Below are 20,831 nucleotides of genomic sequence, written 5' to 3' on the forward strand. Positions count from 1 at the left end.
AAGTAGAACAAGTTTTGTATCATGATCCAAGTATTTGAAATCAGAGGTCTAACTCCCATTGAAAGTTATAACAATGCAAATCGAACTCATCCTGCAGATTCATTTTTAGTGGCAAGTATTAAGAAAGTGAACAGAAGAATTTTTAGGTTGTTTATGCTGAATATTTTACAAATGAACTAAATCACTTAGGCATCTTCTGCTGAAATTTTTTGGAAAAAGATGTATGACATAATTAATGAATGCTGCACAGAAAATTTTAGCTTTGCAGAAGTTTTTAGAAATAAGCTTAATAACTTCAGCATATCAGCTGAAGTTTTTTTGAAAAAGCTGTATGACAAGGATTCATGAATGCAGGGACAACAACTTCAGGTCTTAAGTGCTGAAGATTTTAGAAACGTACTAAATAACTTCAGCAGGAATTAACAAAAACTAATCTGAATATTAAGCATTTTTTGGTATGAAGTTTTTTCAAAAAATAATAATAAAATAGACAGTGTAGGAGGAAAAGTTCAGCTCTTCTTGCTGAAGTTTTTAAATATTAACTAAAAAATTTCAGCACTTATGCCGAAGTTTTTTGTGCATTATGAAATTTTAATTGATTTTTTTTTGTATGAAGTTTTTCCAAAAAATGATAATAAAATACATAGTGCAGGAGAAAAACTTCAGCTCCATTAGCCGAAGTTTTTACAGATTAACTAAAAAACTTCAGCACCTGTGCCGAAGTTTTTTGTGCAATATGAAATTTTAATTGATGTTTTTTTTACCCAGTGTAATAGGAAAACTTCAGCTTTTAAATAATAACAAAAAAACTTCAGCACCTATGCCGAAGTTTTTTGTGCATAGGTGTTTTAAATATTAAAACAATCATATAATGTTTTAATATAATTTTTTAGCATATTTGTCGGATTAGAATGTTAGAATTCATCGTCAAACAGATTTAGAATGCAAATTCAGCATATCAGTGAAGTTCGTCAAATAACTTCAATCAATCAATCAGAAAACATATAATTCAAAAACTATTTTGAATTCTGGAGATGAATTTGAATACTTACAATGTATTTGAATTTGAATTTGGAATTTGAATCTGGTTGCGAGAGGCGATTTCAGGAGAGACGGACTGATGGAGGAGATACGGATGAGATCTAGAATTTGAATCTGGGTATGCTTGATGCAACTTTTATATGTTTTGGAAGGGATATAATGGTCATATTATTACGGATTTTTTGTTAGTTGGTTACGAAATCAATAGTTTTTAAAAATAAGGTATAGGTTAAAAGGTGACATAAAAATAAGGTACAACTGCAAATCGCCCATATCTTCCGCCATATGGCGAAAATAGGGCAGAAAAAAGCTTAACGACGTTGAACGTTTCCACCAGGCAACTACTTTTCAAAAGTTTCTCCTTAGCTTTTGTTTTTTACAAAGAAGAAGATCATTATTGTTGGGACTTTTCCTCTATTCCGATTAATCACTTCATCGCAGTAAGTTGCCCCTTACCCCCTCCTTCTGTTATCTGTTTGTTACTACTATACATGCATGGAAACGGTAGAACAGGATGATTTGCTGTGTGTGCGCGCACGGGCGTGTCACATATGAGTAGTTGGCATGCAAGTTATTTGCCTCTTTTCAGCAAGGGTGATTTAAATTTAATCTTTTAAGATTATTCGCATTGAAACTCATTATATTTTTGGAATTATACTTAATAATTGTCAAAATTTTAGTAGTTTTTCACATACGTATCTATAATACCAAAAAATACTGAGTTCTGTTAAGCTCATTGCACAAAAACTCCATCTACCACTGCTTTTCACAACGTTAGTTATGGGCCTATGGCTAGTTTCTTCATGAGATCTTATTAGTATTGTGTTTAATTTGCTAAAGCTGCTTAAAATCGAAAGAAAGTTCATTTTTGGTTGTAATAAATTGTGCAAAATAGATATACAAAGGATCTATACTATTGTCCCCAATGGCGGAGCCAAGATTCTGATAAGGGGATTTTTAAAATGTCCAAAAATGTTAAGGGTATTCAAATTGTATATATGTATAAAAATAATAATTTTACCTTATTTACGCCGGGTAACTTTCTAGTAAAGGGGATCAATGCATTTGGAGTCTTATTGGTTTTTTGGTTATGTTGCAGTTGTTGGTGTTTGACAATATAATGGCACTGAAGTACATAGTTGGTTCTGTGGTTGCATCCTTTGCATTTGCATACGTTTGTGACACTGCTACTTCTGACCATAAGTTGTTTGGAGGCAAGTTTCTATTCCTCTATCTGTTTAGCCCTTTAATTAAATGTGAAGAATTTCTAGAGCTAGAGCATGATCCAAGACTGACTTAAATGGATCAACATGGATCGCTTGGGATTGAGACATACACTATAGTTATTTTGTGTCATTTAATTGAAAACAGGTACTGCTCCAAAGACCGTTGCTACCGATGAATGGTGGAAAGAGACGGACAAAAAATTCCAGGCGTGGCCTCGTACTGCTGGTCCTCCCGTGGTTATGAACCCCATCAGACGCCAAAATTATATTGTCAAATCTTGACTCAGATTCATCTCATCACCTCATGTCTTTGTTCTGCTGCTACATTTGCCATTTTTCTAGTCATTATCATAGTTTAATGTTTCTTCAGTTTGTTTCTGTTTCCCATGGGTACAAACATCATCTGCTGGGCTAATATGAGTAATTGCTTATGTTTTGGCTTTTTTCTATTAAAACTTTTTGGATCTCTGCTCAACTTAGCGTCAGTATCTTTATTTATTACAATCTTTATTATACAACAAAAGGTTTTTGTGTGCCGGCTTCCTCAATCATACATATTCTTTTCCTTATGTTTCTATGCAACAGATATATAGTAAATAAAAAGAAGAGTGGCTTAGTGGTTGAGTTCGAGACAAAACATCCTTCTAACCTATGCGTAGCTATAAAAAAAATAATATATTAGATCTTCATCTACCCAAGAGATAAACACATAAAACAAGAGTCGAAGCGATTAAGCAGAACAAATTATGAATCTTTTACTGTTGGAGTAAAATTACTAAACAAACAAGCATCCACGGCAAAGAACTAGCTAGTCCAAATCACAATATTTGGCTCGGCAAACTGAGAAAAACTACTGCTATTTTCATACCAATACATCTGATGGAAGATCATTCATTCAGCTAGAAGCAAATACAAATTCAAGAATATATATATATATACCAGTATCTCCAAAGGAACATATACACCACTACCTACAGCTTACAATTAACTTCTTTATAAATAATTTCTTTAATATGAAGTTCCTAATTCTTCTTTTTGCAATTCTTGGAATATGGGCTTCTAAAACTACAGCAAGAACACTTGTTGATGAACCCCTGATGCTAAAATATGAGCAATGGATGATTCAATATGGACGTGTATATAAAAACAATGCTGAAAAAGATAGTCATTTCAAGATATTCAAGAAAAATGCAGAGCGAATTGAAGCTTTTAATGATGCAGCAAACCAGCCTTATAAGTTGGGAATCAATGCATTTGCAGATTTAACTAATGAGGAATTTAGAGCAGCTCGAAATGGCCTGAAGATTCCATTTTGTGAACCAAAAATTACCTCATTCAGATATGAAAATGTGACAGCAATTCCAACAACTATGGATTGGAGAATAAAGGGTGCAGTCACACCAATTAAGGATCAAGGACAATGTGGTAAGTGGTCTAACCTTACATTTTTATAACGATGAAAGATCTAATTTATATACACTGACAATATAATCTAACATGTTATATCAAGTTGCTTACCTTTATTTTTCAGATTACTAGTTCCACTTATTATTGAGAAGTACATGTAATTATCTTTTAGGTGACGCGACACTATCAGTTCACATTAATATCGTTAATTTGTGGTCCTCTAACATTTTTTCTATTACAAACAAACAGGGAGCTGTTGGGCATTTTCTGCAATAGCGGCAACAGAGGGGATTACCAAACTCTCGACAGGAAAGTTGATCTCGCTATCAGAACAAGAATTGATGGACTGTGACAGAAATAGTGAAGATCAAGGATGTGAAGGCGGTTACATGGAAGATGCATTCGAATTCATAGTGAAAAACAAAGGCTTAACAACTGAAACAACTTACCCATACAAAGCTGCTGACGAAAAATGCAACACCAAAAAGGAATCTTCCCATGTAGCAGATATCAAAGGCTACGAAAAAGTACCCAAATACAATGAGAAAGCACTCCTCAATGCTGTGGCAAATCAGCCAATTTCAGTGTCAATTGACGCCAGTGACTTTTCCTTCCAATTCTACACGAGTGGAGTTTTTACAGGAACGTGTGGGACGGAGTTAGATCATGGTGTTACAGCAGTCGGATATGGAAAAGCTGAAGATGGTACTAAATATTGGTTGATTAAGAACTCTTGGGGTAGTAGTTGGGGTGAAAATGGATATATAAGGATGGAACGTGACATTGATGCTAAAGAAGGGCTATGTGGGATTGCCATGGATGCCTCTTATCCAACTGCTTAAGTATATACATTATGTATAGCCAAATCAAAGGCTTAATCTTTATTACTATTTGATATGTCAAGTGAATTGTTAAATTTTACTTGATTATGTAAATGTGCTAAAGAAGCATGCCTTGTGTGTGCATATGCTCCATTTGGAAGCTGCTTCAAGCTTTATTATCTGTACATAACTTGTGTTAAAAACTACATTATGAAGTAGATAGTTCTGTTTGTGACACTGTAAATGAGCTAGCCCTTTTTTTGACATTCCTGAACTACAGTCACCAAAAATTAGGTTAATATGACACACGACCGCTAAATTTTATTCACTATAACATCAAAATTATTAAACAAAAATAATAATAATTTGTCCCGTTTAAGTAACTAAATTATGTGTGAATTTTTTATGACATCCAATCCACTACTAAAAAGTAAGCGGAAATGGTCATATGCAATATAATATACCCAACTATAAGTCGGGGTCGAATCCCACAGAACAACATGTAGGCTATTAGACAATGTAAGAGAACTATCGCTTATTATGGTTAGCCAAACATTTAAAAGGGTTTTGAAAAAATATTATGTCTAAATGCAAAAATATAAACTAACCTAGAAAGCAAGTAAAATGATCAATGGCTACAAGCATGGATACACGGGGAATTACACTCAAGTAACGATCCAATGTATTTAACGATTTTACAAATATGAGCGAGTTTAAATTAATTAGACTCGGATATTAATACTTTATTAGCTTCTTTCGAAGACTAACAAGCCTTCCTAATTGAATTATCCCTAAAAGAATTAAGAGATTAAGTGCACTAAATGTAGCTACAAGTAGTTCAATCCTATCCCTAGGTAGAATCTATAAAATGAGGGTTAACGCCTCAAGTTCTTGTTAATTAATCTTTCCCAACCACAAATTATCTTTTCCAAGATTAATTCGAAGTTAATGGGTGAGTCTTAGGGTTAGCTAATCCATTTGGAAACATTAAAGAACAAGAATAATTAAAGAAACAATAACTCATAAAATATTTAATGAAAATCATTCAATACAAAAGTACAACAAGCGATTTAGTCCACACTTTAATAATGAATATTCTCATAAACAACATTGAAGTGTTGAAATAAATATTACACACTTAGATATTAAATACAAAGCAAGAAAACGAAAAAATGAGTAAAATGGGTAAGAAAATCTCAACTAAAGATTCAAATCTTCAAGTCCCAAGTGTGTGCAAGAACCCTAGCTCCAAGACTTGTATTCTCTAGTCAAAGAATGCCAAAGATCTCTTCCAAATAAGTTGTGTCGAGTATTAAATGGTTTGGAAAAAAAAATATAAATTTTCAAATCTGCCCAGTTTTTCTGCCTAGTTCTTCTTCGTGTTCGAGGTCAAGGCCTCGCGTTCGCGAAGAAGAGATTTTCTGATCATCGCGTTCTCGCGAAAGGTTCGTTGATCAGCTGACTATCGTGTTCGCGATCCTCCTTCGCAATCTCGAAGGGTAAATCATTGTTTTTATTTTCATTTTAGCTCCTTTTTGACTTATTTCATTTGGTTTCTTCCCAATTATTTTTAAATCACATAAAACTTATAAAGTGGAAGTAAACGACATTAAACACACTATTTTATCAATCAAACATAGCAAAAATCTAAGATTAAAGACGAGATAAGTTGGTAAAATACCAAACCCCAAAATTTAAACTATTGCTTGTACTCAAGCAATTAAAGCACAAATCTCCTTCTAAGTAATCAACTCAATAGTGCATCAACATCATACCAAGTCAATAAGTCTACTTTATGAAAGTAGGGGGTGAATTATATATTTAATCTTAATCTCTATTAGTTGACTGACTTTTCAATTAGTCGACTAGATGCAATAACCTAACAGCTATAATGGCAGAATATAACACACAGAAAGTAAGTGCAGGAATCAAAGACACCGGAATTTTATACTGATTCGGATTCAATGTAAATCCTAGTTCAGTCCTCTTGGGTTGCAAGGGAGTTCTCTTTAGTAAATGTGTTTCTTCGAGTACGATGAAAATGACGTGATAGATCAGTTCTTATAACATTCGTCTCTTTTGATACACTGGCTCACTAGTTGTTGTTCTCTCTTTTTTTCTCTGACTTGTTTTTTTTTCCGGGGCATTTCATGTGTATGGACAATTCCTATATGTTCTGAATTTTAATAAAAAGTTTGTTGATCTTTTTGTTTGATAAGAGATATATCTCTTCTTACATTAATGAGTTGCTTTAATACACTTGTGTAATATTATTAAAAATATTGTTGCTGCTTAATTATTTTTAAAAAATTAAATTCTGTTGGAAAAAATAGGTTTTAGGGGAGACCAAACTTTGCTACAAAATAATTACTGTTTGTGGCGACCAATATTGCTACTAAACCAAATGTTATTGTAGTGACAAGAGCTGCCACTTAAAGTATAATTCCTTTTGCGGCGACTGCCAACGCTACTAAAAGTCGTTCATCAGTGGCGACCTACCTCAAGCCTATTTTGTGGGTGGGTATTTACTGCACTTGTTGTGGCGAACTTTCAGTTGTCGTCACAAAAAACATTTGGTAATGGTAATACATGGAGCGACCAGAAAGTCGCCACTAAAAGTGTATAGTAGCGACTTTGCATGATTTAGTAGCGACTCTTGTCGCCACTAAACGTCAGATTGCGATCGGATTTATATGAAGTATGTCAAAGATCAAGTACCATTATTTAGTTCATAATGAGGTAATGGTTCTTGTCAGGAGTATAGACTCAACGATTGTTGACTCGGTAGTTGGTTATGAATTTCTACACATCTCTTCCGTCGTGGCAGCATTGCGAGAGTTGGAAAAGGACTTATATATGTCATGGGGTGCATTGTGAGCATCAGATTCAGAAAATATAGGTTATTATGATCAAAGAGTGTTATTATGGTCTTGTGAATGATGTGGTGCATGGTGTGAATTCATCAAGGGTATTCAATCATGTTCTAGTACAACGTGTGGTGATTGATACGACATTCACATGTTGAAAGCAGGCTTGGCAGAGAATTTCGAATGTTGGAACTAGGCTCTAAGGCTTATTTGCCTAAATGAAAGAGGATATCTTCAGATTTGATCGAGCTAATGTGCTCGACTGAATTGTGGTAGCACGGATAGGTGCACGAGGTGTTAAACAGTAATTTTAGACTACTCCAGCACAATTCTTAGCACGTTCGAAGACAAACGTATGTTTAAGTGGGAGAGAATGTAACGACCCGACCGGTCGTTTTGAGATCTAGCGCGTCGTCCGGCAGTTTGAGACTATGAGTAGCTTCACTTCAGTCATTATGACTTGCACACATGGCCGAAATTGAATTTCGGGAAGTTCGGAGTTGATTTGGAAAGAAAATTCTCATTTCGGAAGCTTTAAGTTGAAACAATTGACTAAGGTTTGATTTTTTAGTAAACAATCTCGGAATCGGAATTTGAAGATTACAATAGGTTCGTATGATAATTTTGGACTTGGACGTATGTCCGGATCAGATTTTGGATGACCCGTGAGGGTTTCGGCGCCTATTGTGGAAGTTGGCATTTTGGAAGAATTTCATAAATTTGGGTTGCAGTGCATTTCAATGTTATCGATATCCGTTTGGGATTTCGAGTCTGGGAATAGCTCCGTATGGTGATTCTGGTATTGGGAGCGCATTCGGAAGTGGATTCAGAGATCCGTAGGTCATTTTGGGGTCATCTGGCAAAAGTTAGAAATTTGAAGGTTTTTGAGAAGTTTGACCGGAAGTGGACTTTTTGATATCGTGGTCGGATTCCAATTCCGAAAGTTGGAGTAGGTCCGTAATGTCAAATATGACTTGTGTGCAAAATTTGAGGTTAGTCGGACGTGATTTGATAGGTTTCGACATCGAATGTAGAAGTTTGAAGTTTTAAAGTTCATTAAGCTTGAATTGGGGTGCGATTCATGATTTTGATGTTGTTTGATGTGATTTGAGACCTCGAGCAGGTTCGTGTTATGTTATGGGACTGGTTTGTGTGATTGGACGGGGCCCCAGGGGCCTCGAGTGTATTTCAGGGTGGTTTCAGATCATTTCGGGCTGTTTTGCAATAGCTGATGCTGGTGTCTGGTGTTGTTCTTCGCGTTCACGAGGATCCTCTCGTGTTCGCAGAAAAGGATTTGGCTCCAGGGACTTTGTTCTACGCGTTCGCAAAGAGATCCTCGCGTGCGCAAAGAAGGAAATCTCTATTGCATAGGTCTGACTTCGGAGGCTCATATCTCGCAATTTAAAGATGGTTTTTATTTTAATTGTCTGTTGTTTACAAATCAAAGAAAACAATTCACAGTTAAAATAATTAGAGTATCACATTGAATACCCCTATAACATAACCAACTATGGGAATATATTTCAAAATCGGCCACTTAATCCTAGCTTGTACAACAAAATCATATACTCAAACATTAACTTATATTAATATTTTCATTAGGGAAGGGGGCTTAAGTATTTAAATTTGAAATATAAGGGGTGTAATATGTGTAATCAAGTAGATTAGATAAACTGAAGTCACACATTCAAAACGAAATAAATTAAAAATTCATACATATTAAATTCTATGAAGCTTATAAAAGAGAAATAAACGTAAAAGTTTTTCAGTATTTGCGTTTTCATTATATAGGTGATTTTAGTATATAATTTTGAAATATAAGGAACATTACATTTACAAATAAGAAATATTATAGGGGTGTTTATTACAAATGTCTAGAACTGTGGAATTGAAAATTTCCTAATTCTTCCTAACGTCGGCTTTCTGTTGCTTCCCGCGTAGGGCTCAACCCTACCTATATAAGTAGTACCAATAGGCAACAACTTTATTACATTACATTAAACCTTCAGCAGTCCCTTTGTTCAGTACCATTCTTGAAGAGCGTTCTTGAAAGTATTTCCTTTTTGTTTTCAGGCTAATTTCTTCCACTGAAAACAAAAAACATGACTATCAGCAGCCATAATTATGGTCCATATCCAGTACTGGGATTCAGGTTTCGACCCACTGATGAAGAGCTTATTCGCTATCTACTCAAATTCGTTTCGTGCAAGAGTTTCTCGTTTGATCATATTCGAGTTGAGAATCTTTACGGAAAAAAGAAGCCATCGGATATATTCGAAAACAATTTTCTGGGAGATGATACAAAGGTAAACTATTTCTTTACTAAGTTGAAGAGAACAAAAACGGGTGGTTCAAGGTTCAGTCGAGGGCTGATCGGAGGAGGCTGTTGGAAAGGACTTGACAAACACAAACCAGTTTTTAAAGGGTCAAAGTTGGTTGGGTTCAAGAAAAGTTTTCGATATCTTGAAAAAGACAGCCGCACGGAGAAAAGTGTCGATCAAGAAATTAAAAATATTGTTTGGAATATGAAAGAGTATAGTCTTAATGACAGCATACTAAAGGTGTTAAGACAACGAAATATAATTCAGCATGAGGACTATGTTTTGTGCTGCATTAAGCGTAAATCTGTACATGCTAATGATCATAAGGAATTAGGAGATCATATGGAAATAGCGGACAGTGGAAACAACGTTGTTGATGTTATGAATACCATGCTTTCGACAACTCAAGAACATGAGCTTGACTATGTTACAAGTTCTTCAGAGGATCAAGGGATAGGCTTTCACGATTTGTGTCCTTCCAATCAATTCGCATCATCCGAACATAATAATGCGTTTGATCAGTTACAATTAGTGGATGTACAAGCGCAGAATATTGAAGAGATCGCACCTTCAGTTCAAAGTCATGTTGAATATGTTGGAAGTTCTTCGACAACTTCAAATCAATTCACGTACTACTTGTGAGCACGTGATTTTTGCCCTATATATGAATTACTCCCACAAATTCAAAACAAAAAATAATTTTTCCATTGTTTGCAATTTTGTGGGTTTTTGTGGCATTTTCTGTTAATTTTTCGCGTTTTGGTTTGTGCATTTTAATTAGTGAAAAATATAAAAAATGTGTTGCAGGTGCATTTAGGAGTTAATTTTTCATTTTAAGAATTATTTAGGAATTAAGTTGTTTTATAAAAAGGAAAATCACAAAAATAGTCATTTTGCACCCTTTAATTTTAATTTTTGATTTTCAGGTAGTTTTTTTTAAATTTAGTTTTAATTGGTCGTGTTAGTTATTATTAAGAATTAGTTAGTATTTTTGATAGATTAATTTAGTTTTAGGATTTAATTTAAGTTTTTAATTTTAATTTTTGAAAAAAAAAAGAAATGTAAAGGAAAAATGAATTGAAAAAAAAAAGAGAAGGAAAGAATGGAAAAGGGTCAAATTTTTAGGCCAAACTAATTAAATTCCCCAGCCCAAATCATTTTTTCTTCCCAAACCCATGTAAACCCAGCCCAGACCCGTCCCCTAACCCGGTCTGCCCCACCTTAAAGCCAAAACGACGTCGTTTCGTCAAGCTTGATCTGAGCCATTGATAGTTCCCAATCCAACGGACAGGAACTGGTTTCCTGTTAGTATATATATGTCCGAAACGGACCCTACCCCCCTCAGAATCCCTCCACCTCTTCGTCTTTCTCAACCTAGAGCCCTAATCCTAGAGACGCCGTCTATGAATCCACCATAGCATCCAATGGTGGCGCCACTACCAACCACCCTGAAAATAACACCCCACAATCTTCTCCACCTCCACATCCCAAATCCCCAAACAACTCCTTTCAAATCCTTCCAGAACATCTCGAATTTCAGATCAAAGATCGAAACCCTAGCGCCGCCCTTATTCTCTCCGGTGGCGGCGCCACCTCTGTTCAACCCCAAACTAACACCGGAGAACCTCCAGGGCTCCCTCACTCCAAATCCCCATGTGTTTTCCCTCGAATCACCCTATCTTTCGTCGAATCTTGAATCGGAGTTTGAAGTTTTAGAAGCCCAAAATCAGAATTTCTTGAATCTGTGGCATGCATGACCTTAGGCTCCCGAATTTTCGAGTTTTCAAGGGTTATTTTGACATAAAGCAGTGTTGGTCGTTTGTTCTTGGCAAAGAACAAGTGATTAACACTGGTTGTGTTAAACCGAGATATCCAGTGTTGGTTTCAAATTTAGTTGGTAAGTTTTCTTTATTTTTCTGTCCACTTTTGTTATTTCACCTCCTATTCCTCTTCTCTTCTTCTACTTCTCTCTAAATAGACTGGAAATTGGTCAAGGTTTGAATCTAGGTTTTCCTTTCTCGATTGGTCCATGCTCGTATTTTGTTCTGTTTGCTTTCTCAGTTTTTTCTTTCAAATTTTTGAATGTTGTTTTCTGATTTTTGTTTAGATTATTCACTCGCCGTGCTTATTTGTTATTTATGACATTTAAGTTTTCTGATTTTTCTAGTCGTATAATTAGCTTAATCAGATGTTGTTATTTCTAACTCATTATTTAGTTTAAAAGGAAGTCGGTCATTTAGTTTAGATTTTGGTTTTGAAATCATTTAATTGGTTTCTTCTGCTTCTCATGAAATACCAAATGGATTTCTGATTGGTTTTCGGCCTTGGGGTCATTTCTGACCCATTTTTAAAGAAAGCCCGTTCGTCGTGGTTTGAGCCTTGGGTCAACTTGACCCATGTGGTATGCTGCAGCAAAAACAGGGCTCTAAAGGGGTAATTTGGGGAAATAGGGGTAGGGAATTTGTTGGTAACTGCCTAGGAAGCTTCCCAGAAGCTGCATGATATACTTACTTGACCAACAAGTCAGTAAATGAAGGGCTAAGCAACAAAAAGGAAAATAGGAAAAGGACTAAAATGAAAAAAAATTGAACCCTTAAGGCTGCCCAGTAACTTGCCTATAAAGGCATAGTTACTCGGGGTTCCAGAGGGATTTTTTTTTAGATTTTGGAGAGCTAAGAAATTCTGAAAATCCTAAACAGCTGAAAATTCTAGAACAAACACTGTTTCATTGAGCTCTGTTGGTGATTTTTTGAAGTTCCTCCTAGTGCTGAAACAATTTCTGGGTAGCTGATAGTTGAAATGAATTAAAATAAAGTGTGGTTCAAGTTTTCTGGTTCATTACTTGGTTTGAAACTGTTTTTTCTGGGCTGTTTTATTCACTTTCTGGGCTTGAAACTGGTTAAAAATTGTTGTTGATTGCTGCTCTGTAGCTGTTAATCCTTCATTCTCTCTGATTTTCTCTTCGAATTCCAGGTACTTCTCAGACCATGGATGACAAGTGAATGTGAATATGTACTTCGAAGGGAAACCTGATTGAATACAAGTTGATATTGAGTTTTATTTCTTCTGTTTCTTCCATTTCTTTAGTATTATATAGTAAATCCAATGCTATGTATGTTATTTTAGCTTTTCTCATGTTATTGAAATGTTGTAAAATGAATCAATGTTGTTTGTCGATTTGATTCTGTGGAGAGTTTAGGTGTGATTTTTGGGATTCAAGTGAATGACATGTTAATCTCCTGGGTTCTGTTACTGTTGGTATTGAGAAAGGATTAGTTGAGATTAAATTTATATGTTTGTTTGTGAGTTAGCCTAGAATTAAATTTAAGCATGAACACTTTGATAGTTTGGCTACCAATACAATTGAATTCAAGAATGTGTTGCTTTTTTGGGAGTAATGTAAGCCAACAGCATTTGAAGTTTTCCTTGTGTATTAAGCTACTGTGTACTGCTTGAAAGTCCATTGAGCTTATTTGTTATTTTTTTGAGTACAAATGTTAGTTCTGCTTTGGTATGGATTCGATCCCAATCCCTGCTCCTCAGGCCTTAGCTTTTGCAAGGTTCAGGTCCCTTTCGGGCTTTGGACTTTGAAGTTATTTGCAAATGGGAATTGCATTACCATTTGCTACTTGGGCCTGCTTCTCGAGCTCAATAGCTCGTTATTTGCTACTGCTGGATTTTACACAGTAGGCCTAGCGCAAAAATGCATGAAGGTTTAAACTCCATAAGTTCAAACATATTGCTTTCCTCTTTCAAAGGTTTTACATATTGCCATAAAACTCAGTTGTCATTTCTTTATTCGTATGAACTGGATTCTTTTGTGCTTGTATTACAAGTTCACTTGTGAATGGGAGTGGCATGCCTTATAGCGTTTGGGCCCGCATTTCGAGCCCAATTGTACGTTTTTTTTAAAAAAGCCCTTAGTAATTCTAGTGGTTGTGCGAACAATAATTCCATATTGTGTTTGTTTAAATAATTCTTTTACCTAAGTTGAGGTGTGCCATATTAAATAACACCAATAGTTTATGGCCCTCGTGATTAAAAATAAGAATTTTTTTTTAAAAAAAAAATCCTTAGAATTCGAGGCGCGCCATTTAGCAAAATTTCATGGCCCTCGCAAAGTTGCAAACGCGTAGCTGCTTTAGGCGCGTCATTTAATAATATTATCTTTCTAAATTCGGCTGCGCATTTATGTGATCAAATCCAAATCTCAACAATGTCAAAATATATTGAAGACCGCGGGTGCATATGCAACGTGGTCCAAGACGTGTTTTAACAATGTTGCAATTTTCCTTAAAAATAATTAAAGCGGTTATAAAGTTTAAAATTGAACCATAGGTTAAAACATGTATTAAAATCAGTTAATAGGCCAATTATAACAGTTGAGCGACCGTGCTAGAACCACGGAACTCGGGAATGCCTAACACCTTCTCCCGGGTTAACAGAATTACTTACCCAGATTTCTGTGTTCGCAGACTGTAAAGCAGAGTCAATCTTTTCCTCGATTCGGGATTCAATCGGTGACTTGGGACACCATAAATCTCCCAAGTGGCGACTCTGAATCTTTTAACCATAAATCCCATTTCGATTGTCCTTTAATTGGAAAAACTCCCTTATACACTCCTTTACGGGGGTGTAGGTGAAAAAGGAGGTGTGACACTACTTGCCTGATAATAATGGCTTTCAGTTGCAACAATACCATAGTAATATTGAATGCGATGATAGGGCTACTGTTCCATCAACATTGGTTGAGATAATGAACAATATTGATCATGTGGATATGAAAGTGTACGAGTACCTCGGTAGTTTGCTAGCAGAAAAATCTAATACTGCAGAACCCCAGTTGCCTATCTGCATTGATGAGCAGAACATCATGTGTCCAATGGCTCAAGGAAGTTGTAGTGCTATGGTTAATGAAGAAAATATTAATGCTGGATTTGCGTCTGATCAGTGGTCAATAGAGCAAGTGCATAACATTGAAGAGAGGGCACCTATCACTTTTACTGATATGTTAACATCATCAGATTATTATGCTGAGCCATCCTTAGTTATAAGCAGCGACGAGTGCTTCAGAATGGAGGAATTATTGGGTTCTGATGATGACGATGTTATTGCAGCAGACTTAGGTTGGATGCCCACTCAGTAGACAGGCTCCTTGAATCAAGTCATTAGCTGATGCACATAAAATAGGAAGCAACTGTCAGTAGTCTCTATTTTTAATTCACTCTATGTACTCTGCTGCTTGGTTTTTAAAAATATAGGTAGGTTTGATTAATGTATAATGTACTAAACAAGATTTGATGAAGAATTATTACTTTTTATTTGCTAGTAATGTATGGAAATGTAACACCTCATTCGTGGTCACTTGTGCTCTGTGGGACTAATATTACCTCAAACATTATGTTACAAACATACTGGCTGTCATATCCAACCCCATGACCAAAAAAAAAAGAAAAAGGAACGAGTTCAAATGTTGATCCTTAAATAATTAGTCTACATAACTAAATACAATGATACATGCCAACCTATATACAATAACAAAATAGCCACCTTTCTATCCTTCACCATATTTCTTCAAATCGTCGATATAAAAAACAAACGAAAAGAACAACATAATTCCCCCAGAGGAGAAATCATACATACAACAAAAAATGGCAAAATGATAATTGAACAGGAAAGAACATAAAAATTTAGAAAGCCAAAAGGCGAGTTCTGTTCTTCGAGATGTCATACTCTGCCTTAAGTTATCTAGTCTCATTGTTCATTTGTAAGGAACCATCCTTCATTAATTTCAAGCTGAGACTATTGTATCGTTCTCGTGAATACTGTCTTGACGCCTTCCTCCAATCTGTGCCAGTCTTCATCATTGTAGAGAATTCATCGTAACTTATCCGTCCGTCCTGCATGAGAATGAAATGTAAGCACATAAAACAGACGACACCATTTTCTTTTTCCCAATCCCAGGTCCATAGAATCAACACGGCGTCATCCACAAGTAAACAAAACATACAAGGAAAGAGGCCAGATGAGTTTTATGACATGAATATATCACTGACCTTGTCTGTGTCCACATCGTGCATAATAGCATTGATAACTTCTTCGCTGTTGGTTTCAATCTCGTCAGCTAAGGCCTCCCTCAACTCCTCAATCTCTATATAGCCACTTTGGTTCTTATCAAAAAATTCAAACGCCTTTTTCAGGTGCTCATCATTTGCCATCTTTCTTAGGTGGACTGAAATGGCAACAAATTCCCCATAGTCCAAATATCCATCTTTATCAACGTCACCCTGTGAATATCACTGATTAGTTTCCTGTGTTTCTCCCAAGTAACATTATATTACGTACTTTGATTGGGTGCAGGAAACCTAACAGCAGCAACAGAATATTGATTTATTTTTGTCTATTTTAGTGTTTTTAGATGGTTCAAGGATTCAACTAGGTAATAAAACAGGTAAACAAGCCGAATAGAATTTTAACACTTACAACATCCATAAGAATATGTACATCACTTTCAGGAATTTGATGGCCAAGTTTCTGCAACCCAACTCTCAACTCGTTAAGATCAATCTTCCCTTTGTTACCTATATCCATCAATTGGAATCCCTCCTTTATTCCAGCCACTTCGTCCACTGTCAAATGCTCAGCAATCACCTGTGAGGTAGAAAGGCAATTATTGAAGAATGTTCAACCCAAGTATAGCAGCTTCTATGAGAAAAACATTCATAGTAAAGAAAGAACGAAAAAAAGAAAGAAAGAAAGAAAGAAAGAAAGAAAAGAAGAAACATCAATCTCTTGCTCATTTTACAGAGTTGTAATCGCACCCTTAAAGCTCTTTTCTTTAGCTTGTTCATCATAGAAAATTGCTTGAGCCTTGCTTTCACTGTTTCACCCAAAGAAACATTTGGAGCCTTCTTTGCATTTTGTATCCACGGATGATCTGTAAGCAGTCGGAGACCAAAGAAAGTTACACTATGAGGAGTGATGAATTTTCGCTTGGCATAAGAAGTAAATCACTTGAATTAATTTAGCCAGTGGTTTACCTAGAACTTCTTGAGCAGTAAGTCTCTTGCTAGGGTCAGGGTTAAGCATCTTCTTCACAAGGTCTTTTGCATTGTCAGAGACCTTAGGCCAAGGATCCCTTTTGAAATTCACAACAGAACGAATGATCGCTTGAGCAACACCTTGTTCAGTTTCTGCAATGATGCAAAAAGAAATGGTGTAAGTTAACAGTAGTTAGATAAAATACTATAACCGCATCACTTTTAATAACCTTCTTCCTTTCAGCAGTTATCGTGGAGTATAAACTAAAGGAGCTAGTATAATTTATTAGTCAATCACAGTTGGCTTGGAAACAGACATTCGGATCACACAATTAATATAGCAAAAGAAACTCCAATGAGAAATTTATTGACCAGCAATGTTTATTTATGAATACTATAAGATAAGAGCAAGCTATTTTGGAAGTTTAAAGTATCAATTTATAGGGAAGGATCGGTACTGATGGAAAGTCAAGATACATTTCAGCAAGTCATTTTCAAAGGGTAAATATCATGTGTCCTGGCCCAAAAATTCAAAAAGAAAAAGAACTGCAATACACAAAAATAATACTCCATATAATCTACATCACTAAAAGTTGTCCCTTTTTACTCCAAGAATCTCATTTTAAGAATTCTTCTGCTCGTCAGAGACGAGACAGATGTGGAAGAATTACTTTCCCTCGACAAATAAGCAACAAGAGAATATGGAATAAAGAGTTTGCATCGCCAAATAGTCTGGTGAAGAAGTACCCTCGTGCTCTAGAATTGACAGTAAAATTGCACTCTTCTTTCTAAGATGTAACAAGCTTCAGGCATTCTGTTTCAAAATTTTCCCATAGAATTGTCAAGGAGTAGTAAGTCCCCTGTAGTGTCTTCCATCCCCAGAAACAAAGAGAGTTAATGATCCTAATACTGAAATATGGAGAGTGGGGTGGGATGCAGGCTGCCCTCTGGGTGGAGAATTTGTCGGATCTGACCAGCAGTAGAACAGCAACATGCAAACTATTTCATAATGTGAATCACCAATAATTTACCCTTCAAGAGTAAGGACACTAACCTGCCCAGAAAGGCGGAACACCGCACAGCAAGATGTAGAGAATTACTCCAGCACTCCATACATCTACTTCTGGACCATAGTCTCTCTTCAGCACCTCGGGAGCCATGTAATATGGACTTCCCACAATTTCATTAAATCTCTCACCTGTAAAACCAACACGACAGCTAACAATGAGCATAATGTTCAATTATTCAAATGCAGCAAGATATAAATATTAGGAAATTTACCAGGCTTAAAGAATACTGAGAGACCAAAGTCAATTGCCTTCAATGGTGCTGTCTCTTTCTTGTTTTCAAACAAGAAGTTTTCAGGTTTGAGGTCACGATGCATGACCCCATGCTTATGGCACATCTGTAACCCAAAAAAAAAAAAAGGTTATTCAATATTGAATAACTAACCAGAAATGATGAGAAGAATGACAAAAAGAAATGGTAAATTTGCATCTTGTCAAGCAGTTAATCTATTTCATTCTACAGGTGTCGGATAGTTGATCTTTGTTTACTGAATAGACACAAGATCTATGGGACAAATGGTGCAAATAAACCATATGCCAATTACTCCACCAAAAAGTCATTTTCCCAGTGGGACAACTTACACCATGAACTGACTCGGAAATGGCAATTAATGAGAAAATGAGAAAGGCTCAAGCTATCTCACTCCTTTTTTAATTTTACAAATCCTAATTGCCAAGAGATAGTTCCTTTTATAGAAAGCTGATCTACTTAGCATGACACTAGTTTTCTCATTCCTCAACATGATTAAATACATTACTATATCACTAGCACCCTAAAATCATATTAAGCAAGCATGGCAAATCATTAAACCGTTGAGACAATTCTCACATTCTACATTGCTAATAGAAAGTTCAATCTAAACAACACTATGAAGAGTATACCACTAAATAAAACACAGGTTATCTTAAAAACAAGAAAAAACAAATCTTCACCTGAATCACTTCAACAATTGTGCGAGTCACAGCAGCTGCTGCCCTCTCAGTATAATGCCCCCTTGCAACGATCCGATCAAACAGTTCACCACCCTCACACAACTCCATAACTATATGGACTGCATCATTATCCTCATAAGTATCCTTTAAAGTAACAATATTAGGATGCTTAGGCAAATGCTTCATGATCTCAACTTCTCTCCTTACATCCTCGATATCCACTCGAGTCCTGAGTTTCTTCTTGGATATTGATTTACAAGCATACACTTCTCCATTTGCTTTGTCAGTACACAAATATGTAACCCCAAATTCACCTCTGCCAAGCTCACGACCTAGTTCATATGTTGCCTCAATATCAGCTCCAGTCGGATTGTCTAACACGTAAGACTTGTATCCACCATTCCCATGGGCATAATCAACAGAAAATGGATTTGGCTTATTTTTTCCCCTTTTCTTCCCCTCTGTATCTGAAGTTTTTGGTGCTGCACAACAATTACCCATGAGACGAATTTTTAAAACCCAACTTCTTCAAAAATTTCAGCCAAAGGGGTCTCAAGATCCTAACTTTCCCACCAAACTAATACAACAAATTCTTCAAAATCCAAGATCTTCAAAAGTTCCAGCCAAAAAGGTCTCAAGATGATAACTTTTTCATCAAACAAATACAACAAAAAGCTTCAATTCTCACAGGTAAGCTCCAAACTTGACCAAGCTTATCTTCACCTAAAAGGGTCTCAAAATTTTGCCTTTCCCCACCAAATCAGCAAAAAAATTCTCAACTTTCACAGATAAAGCTCCAATTTTTACTGTGCTGATCTCCACCCAAAAGAGTCTCAAGATTGCCACTAGGCACTAGTCAAACAGCAATCAAGATCCAACTTTGCTAAGTGATTTACAGAGAATCAAGAAAAGCGGCAAGTGGGGTTCCTTGGAATCTGAAAAACTTCAAAATCTCAGATCTCCAAAAACCCAATTGGGTTTTCAAACTTTCAGGTAAAAGGGGGCAATAAACCCTAAGGTTCTTGAAAGGAGGATTTTAAGAAATGAAATGGGGAGATTTTGTGGATGAAGAAGAGGATGTGAATAGGAATTTAACGTTTGAAGAAACTCAATATAAACAAGAGAGGAGTGAGAGAGCAATGGTCAAAACTGGTTTCATGGAAACTTCCCTCCTATGCCTGTTGCTCCACAATCTGTGAATGTGTTTTTCCGCCTATCCTTGTTTTCCTAAATTGTCCAAATTAAGGACCACATTGGAATAAACAAAATGGAAATTAAAATGTCATCTTTTGTAACAAATGCATATCGGTGAAAAAGCATTGGCTATTACTTTCTCTGTCCAAAATAAGGGATTTTTTTACTTTTTACACACATATTAAAAAATTCACTTTTTAATATTAATTAGTAATAAAATTAATCATATTAACCTTTGCTATATCTTCACATAAATACTCCTAACACATACTTCAATATTATTTACTCCAAAGGTAATATAGAAAAAAATAATTAATTCATTCTTGAAATCTAAAAAGAACACTTATTTTAGATGACAAAAAAAAGGTCAGAAATCACTTATTTCGAACAAGAGGGGTAATAATTACTTCACAAAAGTGCACCTCTTTTGTACAAGTGCTCATCTCTGGGAGTAAGTAGCTGTGGGCGGTAAGTATTCATTTTTTTCTTTATCAAAGATTTTGAGCCTTAAAAAATTAATTTTAGTAGAGAGTGATTTACCTTTTAAATTTAAAATAATTGGCCTCAAGCAGGTAAGAATTTTTTTTTCTAGTTTTATAAGGTAATTATTCCCTTTAAAATTGAAAATGAATTCAATACAATTCAATAGAATCTAAGAGTGAAAAATAGAGTCATATTTCCCTTCTCTCTTTCGCTATCTCCAATAATGTTTTATTTGTTAACTAAACATTCTCGTTATTTTTTCATAATTTGATTCTTGTAAAGCATCAACTTCTGATGTGATAATACTCGTAAAAGAATGCAACATTTTCTTGTTTCTCTCCGTCGGGGATGAGTACACCTTGCGACAAGCGGTGTCAGATATCACTTCGTTAGATTTTTCAGAAAAATACCTAAAATGTCCCTTTATTATA

At 35.6% G+C, this 20,831-nt stretch overlaps 4 protein-coding genes across 5 annotated transcripts; 3 read left to right on the plus strand and 1 right to left on the minus strand.

Annotated features, from left to right (window-relative positions):
• The first annotated feature begins 1,325 nt into the window (after nt 1-1,325).
• LOC107777177 (uncharacterized) lies at nt 1,326-2,702 on the plus strand. The gene is made up of 3 exons (XM_016597167.2): nt 1,326-1,481; nt 2,141-2,255; nt 2,413-2,702. Exons 2-3 carry the CDS (start codon nt 2,162-2,164, stop codon nt 2,547-2,549), a joined length of 231 nt encoding a protein of 76 aa, XP_016452653.1. The 5' UTR covers nt 1,326-1,481; nt 2,141-2,161; the 3' UTR covers nt 2,550-2,702.
• Nucleotides 2,703-3,211: 509 nt separating this feature from the next.
• LOC107777175 (senescence-specific cysteine protease SAG39-like) lies at nt 3,212-4,571 on the plus strand. Its single transcript, XM_016597165.2, has 2 exons — nt 3,212-3,692; nt 3,924-4,571. Exons 1-2 carry the CDS (start codon nt 3,281-3,283, stop codon nt 4,514-4,516), a joined length of 1,005 nt encoding a protein of 334 aa, XP_016452651.1. The 5' UTR covers nt 3,212-3,280; the 3' UTR covers nt 4,517-4,571.
• Nucleotides 4,572-9,464: 4,893 nt separating this feature from the next.
• On the plus strand, nt 9,465-10,325 carry LOC107777176 (NAC domain-containing protein 78-like). Its single transcript, XM_016597166.1, has one exon. It carries the CDS (start codon nt 9,465-9,467, stop codon nt 10,323-10,325), a length of 861 nt encoding a protein of 286 aa, XP_016452652.1.
• A 4,821-nt stretch (nt 10,326-15,146) lies between these two features.
• LOC107784355 (calcium-dependent protein kinase 32) lies at nt 15,147-19,984 on the minus strand. Of its 2 annotated transcripts, none has more exons than XR_012709605.1 (8): nt 18,724-19,984; nt 18,005-18,128; nt 17,778-17,921; nt 16,724-16,876; nt 16,505-16,620; nt 16,167-16,334; nt 15,740-16,048; nt 15,147-15,583 (listed from the first exon to the last, which is right to left on the minus strand). XR_012709605.1 is itself a non-coding variant. In XM_016605480.2 (8 exons), the coding sequence occupies exons 1-8, from the start codon at nt 19,222-19,224 to the stop codon at nt 15,428-15,430; spliced, it is 1,593 nt and encodes a 530-aa protein (XP_016460966.2). In that variant the 5' UTR covers nt 19,225-19,984; the 3' UTR covers nt 15,147-15,427. The 2 variants fall into 2 exon arrangements, 1 of the variants encoding a protein (XP_016460966.2); XM_016605480.2 differs by having other exon boundaries at nt 15,740-15,970.
• Between the last annotated feature and the right edge of the window lie 847 nt (nt 19,985-20,831).

This window comes from Nicotiana tabacum, chromosome 5 (assembly GCF_000715075.1).
Source record: "Nicotiana tabacum cultivar K326 chromosome 5, ASM71507v2, whole genome shotgun sequence".
NCBI lineage: Eukaryota > Viridiplantae > Streptophyta > Magnoliopsida > Solanales > Solanaceae > Nicotiana > Nicotiana tabacum.